Source organism: Misgurnus anguillicaudatus, chromosome 2 (genome assembly GCF_027580225.2).
Source record: "Misgurnus anguillicaudatus chromosome 2, ASM2758022v2, whole genome shotgun sequence".
Lineage (NCBI taxonomy): Eukaryota > Metazoa > Chordata > Actinopteri > Cypriniformes > Cobitidae > Misgurnus > Misgurnus anguillicaudatus.
This window is the reverse complement of record NC_073338.2, coordinates 5869925-5879001: the sequence shown is the minus strand read 5'-3', so window position 1 is coordinate 5879001 and position 9077 is coordinate 5869925. Positions and strand designations below refer to the sequence as shown.

General features: G+C 38.3%; 1 protein-coding gene across 1 annotated transcript; it reads left to right on the top strand.

Moving 5' to 3' along the window:
• Positions 1 to 1217: 1217 nt before the first annotated feature.
• LOC129441559 (uncharacterized) lies at positions 1218 to 6227 on the top strand. The gene is made up of 7 exons (XM_073872061.1): positions 1218 to 4321; positions 4404 to 4505; positions 4612 to 4833; positions 5074 to 5249; positions 5325 to 5418; positions 5549 to 5678; positions 5768 to 6227. The coding sequence occupies exons 3-7, from the start codon at positions 4696 to 4698 to the stop codon at positions 6031 to 6033; spliced, it is 804 nt and encodes a 267-aa protein (XP_073728162.1). The 5' UTR covers positions 1218 to 4321; positions 4404 to 4505; positions 4612 to 4695; the 3' UTR covers positions 6034 to 6227.
• Positions 6228 to 9077: the final 2850 nt, after the last annotated feature.

Below are 9077 nucleotides of genomic sequence, written 5' to 3'. Positions count from 1 at the left end.
AAGCTTCCTGGCAACCCTGGCAAGGTGAGGCAGCTCTGATGCATGGCCCCTCCACCACACCAGTGGATCCTCTTCTGCTGAAATTGGGGGCAGAGACAGGTAGACTTTGATTTCTCCTTTCACACTGTCTTCTAGAGTGGTTGGAATCTGACCCTCTTCACCTCTTTGCTGCCTTGTTGAAGTAATCCTACTCAGCAACCCAGCTAGGCCTTTCCCCCCGATGCTGCTGGTGGAGATGCTGCTGCTGCTGCTGGTGGAGGTGCTTTGTGGTTCTTCCCTGACTTGTGCGGCCAGCTTCACAGCTTCCTGGAGACAGTCAGTTTCAATTTTTGAAGCCTCAGACTCAGCTAAAGAGCACCTTTTGAAGCGGGGGTCAATGAAACAAGCCATGTTCATGACTCTCTTTGCCTTCTCTGGGTATCTATTGTTGAGGTCTTCTCTCATTAAATTTTTCATCTCCTTGGTCAGGGATGTATCTGTGTCCTTTTCCTCCAAAACATCAGAATTAATGTGGTCCAGGACAGGCTTGATTGCTGACAGTGTTACTCGTGTTTCTGAGGCAAGTGCATCGGTTAACTTGCTCAGAGGTTCAAGGAGCTGGCACAGCTGCTCCATGATAGTTATTCCTGTTTCCTTGGGCATTAAATGCCATGTTCCTCTTTCTCCGGCAAGTGTTGCACAGACTGGTTGCTGTTGACTAAGAAAACGCTCAACCATCTTGTGTGTAGATCCCCATCGAGTCACCACATCATGAATCAAAGCCTTCTGTGGCATGTTGAGGGCAGCTTGTTTTTCCCTCAGTTCTCGCCTTCTCTTCCAGCTACGCGAGAAGTCCTGGACCAGATGATGGCAGGCCTTGACTGCTTTTTCAACTCTAGGAATTTTCAAAGCCTTTGAGATTGCCAAATTCAAATTATGACCAAAGCACCCAAGCCACACTTCGGAAAATTCTTCAAAAGCCTTTATCATGTTTGTAACATTGTCTGTGGTTATGCAGACCAGGTCTTTTTTATTGATCCCCCATTCTTTAAGCATGTTCTCAAAAAACTTGCTGATGTTTTGAGCTGAGTAATCTTCTGGGAAGAACTGAGTTTCGAGGCAGCTTGATTCCAGTTGCCAGTCAGGGGTGAGGTAATGGATAGTGACGCTTATGTAGGGTTGACCACCACCACTTTCACTTGTCCAGAGGTCAGTAGTTGCAGCAAACCACGTTCCTTGAGCTAAATTCTTACAACCGCAGCTTTGACCTGTTTGTACAGGTTTGGTATTTCAGTTTTGGAAAAATATTTTCGTGATGGCACTTTGTAGTGTGGTACAGCAACTTTCATCAGCCTCAGAAAACCAGACCTCTTAACAATTTGAAAGGGCATCATGTCCTTTGCAATGAAATATGAAATAGCTGCAGTGAGGTCTTGTGCATTTTTTGATGTGGGTGCATAAGCAGTCTGCCTTTTAACTCATTCACCGCCATTGACGAGTTATCTCGTCAATTATGAGTTAATATTTAACTAACAAATGTGCCTTTCTGGACGAATTTCAAAGTGAAAGTGTAATACTGCTTTTATCAACTAGATGGCGCCAAACCGCCAATTTATCAAAAACGGAAGTTTAAATGATTTGATGAATTATTTGAACTGCCTTTATGTTTGATAGTCATTCTGAGTCTGATCTCTAACATAAATTCCTTTACAAAAACGCATTTTTTTAAGCTTTTTGCTCAAAATGTTGTATTTTTGAAGAGAAATATCCATATTTCAGTGGTCAAATTAAGTGGAAAAAGTAAATATATAATGAAACGTTTTTTCCCCATTTTGTTTGTTTGTTTGTTGTTTGTTTGAAAGCAGAGGGTGTGTTCTTTAATTTGATATAATTTGTATGTTTATATATTTATAGAAGATAATTTTTCCTGCAAGGAATTTTGTGAAACTTTTGTTAAAATCACAAAAATGCAGGTGGGCAACTTTTCTCAAAAAGGCTGGCGGTGAATGAGTTAAATGCTTGTTCAAGTGTCTGGGTCACAACTGTAAATGAGGAGGAGGTTGAGGGACCAGAAGCATCACTGGGTTTGCCTGCTGCACGCCCACTCTATAAACAAAGGAATAGAAAATGTATTAAATTAAAATGTATTATTAATATAGTTGAAGTGAACATATTGTCTACACAAATGTTTTGTACACTTTAACTTACATAATGGATTTATAAACTGGTAAGATTAAAAAATTAGGGGTGCGACGGATGACAAAACTCACGGTTCGGATCACATTACAGTTTTTTGAGGCACGGATCGGATCATTTTTCAGATCAGCAAAAAAATGGATGAGAAAATCTAATAACAAATCAAGAAATTGCAAACATTTATAAAAAAGAACAAAGTTGAACATTAAGTAAGGTCTAAAATTATCATTAGGTACAGTATAGAAATAGAATCAAATGAATAATAACACTGTCTTTATTTTATTCATTAAATATAATTATTATTTTGTAGAGCTACAGAAGTGATTTTCTCTGTGTCTTGGGTTGTTTGATTAACATTAATGACACAGACTTAAGTAGGTTAATTGAGGTACAGACTGGTTTCTGCACACTTTAGACATTAATGTTTTTATTAGAAAAAGAATACTGTGTTGAAGAAGATCATTTTGTTTGTATGTGCCCTGTCAAAAACAGAAAGATTTTATGTTCGCCTGCTTTTTAAAACACGTCTCTCCTTGGGTGCACTACAGAGGGCACTTAACGCTGGCACACACAACGGCTAGCCTACACAACTTTATGTTGTTTTTCATTGCTCTATTGGCCAAATGTATTTTAATACACTGTATGATATACAGTCAGTGATGCAACTTTCTAAAGTTTACACATCAACAGTTCTAAATCTGTTGATGATCACGTCTGACTCGGACCTGCACTGACTGGACACATTCAGCTGCACGTGCATTTGTGCATAAAGTAAACTGTTTACTTTAGCGCCTTTTGCAATTAAATTGTTTAAAATCACTTGAATGTTAACATTTGCAACCTTTAAAACACGTGCAAATGATAAACTTTCCCTATTTAAATTTGCGTGTTAATCCGTGAATCACGTGTGAACCGAACCATGATCAACTGCAATCCGTTGCAGCACTATTTACATTTAAAAGCATTAATCACAATTCAATATTTCAGGTCCTTGAAATTATTTCTGTGGTAAAAGTGAATAAATCTGTGTAATATGTTAACCGTTAATTGAACATGTTTGTTCGTTCGTTCATCATGGCTCAAAGCCACTTGCTGTAAAACTTTTATTCGCGGAAGCTTTAGGTTAATTACAAGTGAGATCATTTAATATCTAATTAATATTTTTGTCCAACGATTTGCCCAAGTTAGTTTTGGTATTGAGGTAAAAGATAACTTACCTTGCATTCGCTATATAAAAGTGGGTGGTTGTCACGAAGATGACTTAGGAGATTTGATGTATTTCCCCCTTTTGCAGCGACTTTCCTCTTGCAAGATCTGCAGACAGGGTGTCCATCCTCGATTAAATTGCCATCGGGGCTCTTGTAACAGCCAAAATACAAACAAACCTCGGATTTTGTCCTCTTGGATGGCTGAAAAATCTCCCGAGCGCTGCCACTGCCTTCTGCCATGCCTTCTCGTTCAGAATACAATGTTGCATCCACGCGCCTGCGTCAAACTGATTCTGGCTGGACGGGATTTACCACGAGTTTTCAAAATCATGATAATCAAACACGGTTGTAATGATAATTAAATTTTAAACGGTAATACTAACCGTCAGGTCATTTCACCGTGGTTAATCGTGAAATCGGTAATCGTCCCATCCCTACTATTCATATTTTTAGGATTTTACTGTAGAACCATAACCATCATCTAAACAAGGTTATTAATAATGAACAATCTTTGAAATCATAGACCATAGCTTTAACTCCATTTATCCCTCTCCTCTAAAGACAAAAATATTTAAGAACTTAAGGAGAGCTTAGACAGCCTAGACATTTATCCATCAGAAACTTACGGACCTGGGGTTTGCGGCATGAACTATGTGACAAAAAGTGGCAAAAATCAAGACCACATCTTTTACAAGCCATGTTAACAAGGGGAAGGACACCTCAACAAGCTTTGCAACAGTGTCATGTGGAAGAGGTTGTTATTCGATGCAGAGACTGCCTCCCCAAATAACTGTATTGCAGTAACTGTGATGTGTCAGTGCATCACCAATATGTTCTACACAACAGGGAGTCATTTGTGGGAGGCTTTTACAAAGCCATGTCACCGAAATGCATCGTTACAAAAGACAGCACTGGTGAACATGTAGTTAGTGAGGAAGGTATGTGACCGCTATATGGATTGGATTACATTACATATCAAGTGTAAACTGTTACAATTAATATTGATGTGTGTTTTTCCAGATTGTCTCCTACCGATCGCTTTGCCCAACAAGATTTGCTGTTGTGGTGGTGAGGATGTTTCAGTGAATGATGGTCATGCCATTATCTTCATAAATATTAATGGTGCTTACCTTTGTTTAACTTACAACATAAAATGTGTAAAGCAAGTACAAAGGCTTTGTATAGTTGAATGTATGGTTGTGATGAATATCTCTGTTTGACCCAACAGGTCGCTATGATCTCTCCCTTCCTTTGGTAACCTGTAAGTCTTGCTTAAAACCGTGGACACCTGAGGTCAAATACCTTATATTAAATGGGAACCATTGAGTTTCAAACAGTTTACACTGTCGACCTGTTCAGTACCTTTGAAGACTGTAAAGTCACAGCACCTGGCCTATCCAGACAGGCCTTTGTGAGAATGCTGCAAAGCCGCTCAATGCGTTCTGGCAGAGTAAGTCAGATTTAAACAAAATGTAATAATGTAGAGGATAAATGGGTGAGGGGGGTTATAGCCATTGACATAAAGGTTTGTTTTATAAATAAGAAAGTTGTGGCTAGATGTACAAGGAAAGGAAATGGTGTGGAATCATGATAAGGAGAAGTCAGGTTGTGCTGTATAGTACAATGCATCAATGTATCTGTTACTTCTTAAGCAACTCTCAACATAACTAGTCTATTTTATGTTTACTAGGTTGGTACAATATCAGTGGACTGTTTTCAGCGCAGTTTTCTGGAATGGACGTACTGTAGACATGAGATGGAAACACTTCTTAGAGATGACCATTTCTCCTGTCCAGCTTGCAGTCAGGATATGGTGTCAGTGTCTCTTGATGGGAACAGGAAAATGTACAGGTTTAATCGCAACGGGTAAGTTATAAAAGTAATTTATCTTTTAAAAGACAAAACCTAAACCTGTCAGAGTCCATTCAGTGTTTTTTGTAGGATAAATGAAAATCCATATTTTGACGAAACCTTCTTTGCCAAAAATGAAGAGGTTGCAGAGTTTTTGCAAACTATTAGAGACAAAATCAAAACTGTAAGTTATGGAAAAATATAATCAATTAATGCTTCAGTCATAAGAGACAATTTTATCATGTACAACTTACATGTCATCTATGATGATGATTTAACCACAATAATAATTGTTTGTGAAAATATTCTCTTAGTCACCAGGCCCACCCATTTGTGGAAACTCACACTTTAAAGCTGGTAATGAGTCTAACAATAAGTCTCAATCCAAACTTGATGAAGAGGGTGTTATGATTTCAGTCTGTAGACACTGCATTCTTTTGAATGGTAGGTTCAGCACTCTGATGAACCCAAGCTAACCAAGACTTTCTTGTCTTTGATTATACTAGAATTCTGAACTAACTCTTTTGTAACAGGAGTACAGATGTACAGTGGAGAAGTGTTTGCATACCCTCTTTATCTTCAAAAAGAGCTTGGCAAGACACAAAAGATTGAGTTTGTCTTCACTGATGTAATGTGCAAATATTACCCATACTTAAAAAGAGTGCGTGAGGCCTTTCCTGATCTAGAGTATCTTTTGCAAATGGGACCATTCTTATCAGTTATGCATGCAAAAGGTCATTCAACCAAATGTGAGGTAATTGTATTGATTATATATTTATTTTTAATTCTAAATACATAATGATTATTATATGAGTAATTTTGATACAATGCTGCAATGATTATGCATAACAGGTGGAGTGGGGTGGCCGCAACCAAGAGGGAGCTGGTGAGTTTTAACTTTCGAGCAGTGGTCTCAAACCTGTTCCATTGAGGGCCTAGTGTATGCAGGTTTTCTCTTTTACCTTGTACCAGACTGAGTAGGTCACTAATTGGTTAGGATCTTAATTGGTCACTAATTGAAGGGAAAGACCAAAAACAAGCATACACTAAGCCCTCTGTGGAACTGGTTTGAGACCCCTGCTTTAGAGTATCTACTGATAAACCTGTCATTGGATTATTATCATAGACAGGTTAAATGTCCATATCGTAATTGAATGGCAGCAAGGGCTAATCTATTCTATTCTTTTGTTACGGAGTGACTTCAAGCAGCTGAACCTAAAAATGGCGGAAATAGTTCCACCCGGACCATTGTCCTTGAAACACACAGCCAGTTCCGGCAACTCCGGGCAAACAAATCTGGAGATTATTATGAACAGGTGTGCAAAGTGAGCGCGGTGATTGGCGATTGGGCATTACAGAGAAGAGGAGGCATATAAATAGGGCATCAAGGAAGCAGGAAGTGGTGGTTTAAGTTGTCAAATTATTCCTTCTGAAGTCGTTGTGCTGATGCGATTGTTTACCTTGAATAGTAGATGCACCAGACATCTGGAAGAAAGAGGGAAGTATTGAGGGCCGAAGGAAACTGTGAGTTACATTGGAATTCGTCTTGTATTGTTTTACATCCTTGCTAATACTGCACCCCAGTGTATCCTCTGTGTATCCGAGCAGTGTGTGAGTGGCCCCACCCGTGTTGAGGATCGGTGGGTGAGCCAGAACCGTCCAAGAAGAGGAAGAAGTGTGTTAAAAGGTCATGGTCTTGACGTTCTCATATGGTCATCCTCTGCACCGACTCCTTCAACTATCCAGGACTATTCCCCGGCCCAACGTTGTGATCCTGACCCTAATTCACTGTGAGTGTGTGGAGTGCAGTGGGTGAATCTTTTTGACGTGTGTACACCTGAGGAATTGTAGTGTTGTGCTGTGCCAGTGTTGTCAGCGATCACTCCCTAGGCCGAAGAGAAAGCCCTGCATGAGAAGAAGTGAACTGGTGACGTTGGGCGGCTGCTATATGTATATATATATATATATATATAGGGGTGGCACGGTTCACAAAACCCTTGGTTCGTATCACGGTTTTATGGTCACAGTTCTCGGTTCAGTACGGTTCTTGTTGTTATTCTTTTCTTTTAATTTTTAACACTCCAGAAATGTATTATCTTATTAATGTATTAATTATCCATAATTTAGGATACAGTATTAAAAAAGTTATATCATGTAATCATGCACAAACTGAATTTGACTTTAAAGGGAAACTTCACCCATTTGCATTAAGCTTTGTACCGTTAGAACCCCAGTCATATTTTTGAATGGTCGTGCATCATTCCCTCAGTTTCTCCTGAGACGGGAGAAATACTCAGGTGTGTTAAATAAGGAGACATTTAAAACTTTCTGGGAGGGGGGCCTCGAGGACCAGGATTGGGAAACACTGTGTTAATGAATTCCAATCAGTCGTAAATGGGACGCGCGTGCATGCTCATTCTCTCAATTACCATAAATCCCGCCCATTAAAACCGACTGACAACTATATATGAGCATACTGTATATATATAAAAAAGACTTGCGGACTTATATTCCGTTTGCAGATGCTATTACTGGTATTAAAGTAAAAAGAAAAAATGTATGTAATTACTATATATAATATTTTTTCAAAATGCTGTGTACATATTTACCGATTAAGGTTAATTAAAATGCAGCTTATTAATGAGCAAAACGTTCAGATGTAAACGCACTATTTACGCGTGGCTGGGAGCAGGTGTTAGATTTCTTTTGTACCAACTAACATTTGGAAAATATAAACACATTTTAATGAATCCGAAAATTTACCCCACAACCTCTTTACACATGATTTACACAAATTAATTCTGCTTGTGTTTCATGAATGAGACCCAATAAGACTACAATAAATCTTAAACGTGGCTTTTACATCCTAATTATGCTATTAATGAAACGGTTGACTCAAATACATTTAAAAAAAAACATTATAGGTTAAATTTTGGCAAAAGTTTATGCTCTAATGTGGCATGGATTTAAAATGCCCTAAAGGAACCAAAGCATCAATCTTAAGTTCTCTCTGTAAATCATTCCTAGTGTGAGGGGCATGGTAGACGATAGTTTTTTTAAATAACTCTTTTTATTTGCTTTAAAAAGATTTTATTATTTTTATTATTGAGAATATAGTAATTCTTTTTTTTATTATTCAAATGTACTGACAAAGTTTGTAACAGAACTAGTTCAACACAACCACAAACAATTACATAGCAACCTAAATATAATTAAACAACTTCACAAAATAACTTCAAATACTTTTTAGAGTGATAGATCACTTTTGTGACATAAGCATTTAAAATGCTAAATGGCTTGGGACAAATGACTTGTAGTGCATCTGTTTACCACTATTACCATATTTTACGGACTATTAGTCACAATTTTTTTACTCGTCTGGCTGGTCTATTCTTTATTGGCACTCGGGAAAACACTCATTTTAACTATTTGTAAATATTAGTGAACATATTTAAACATCTAAGTTGTAAGGAGACAAGCATAAAATTATAATCATGCCTTTTGTGACCAATAAATTGTTTATTTAAAGGTCCTTGAAATATAAGTGCGACTTATACTCCGGTGCGACTTAAAGTCTGGAAAATACGGTATGTAGTTTTATATCACATTGCAAGGCCTTTCACTGTCGGTCAATCTTTTTAGTCTTTTTTACTATTACCAGTATTTATCTTTACAGAATCCTGAACATCTTTACAGTGAACATTTTTCTGCTATCCCTGCATTTGAGTCCTTCATTTCCATAACAGAACAATCTGACCAGACATGGACTCAGCGGGTAGCAGCCCCTTCCAAGCAGCCGGCCCCTTTCAGGCAGCCGTCGAACAGCAGGGTGCCCTTCTAGGA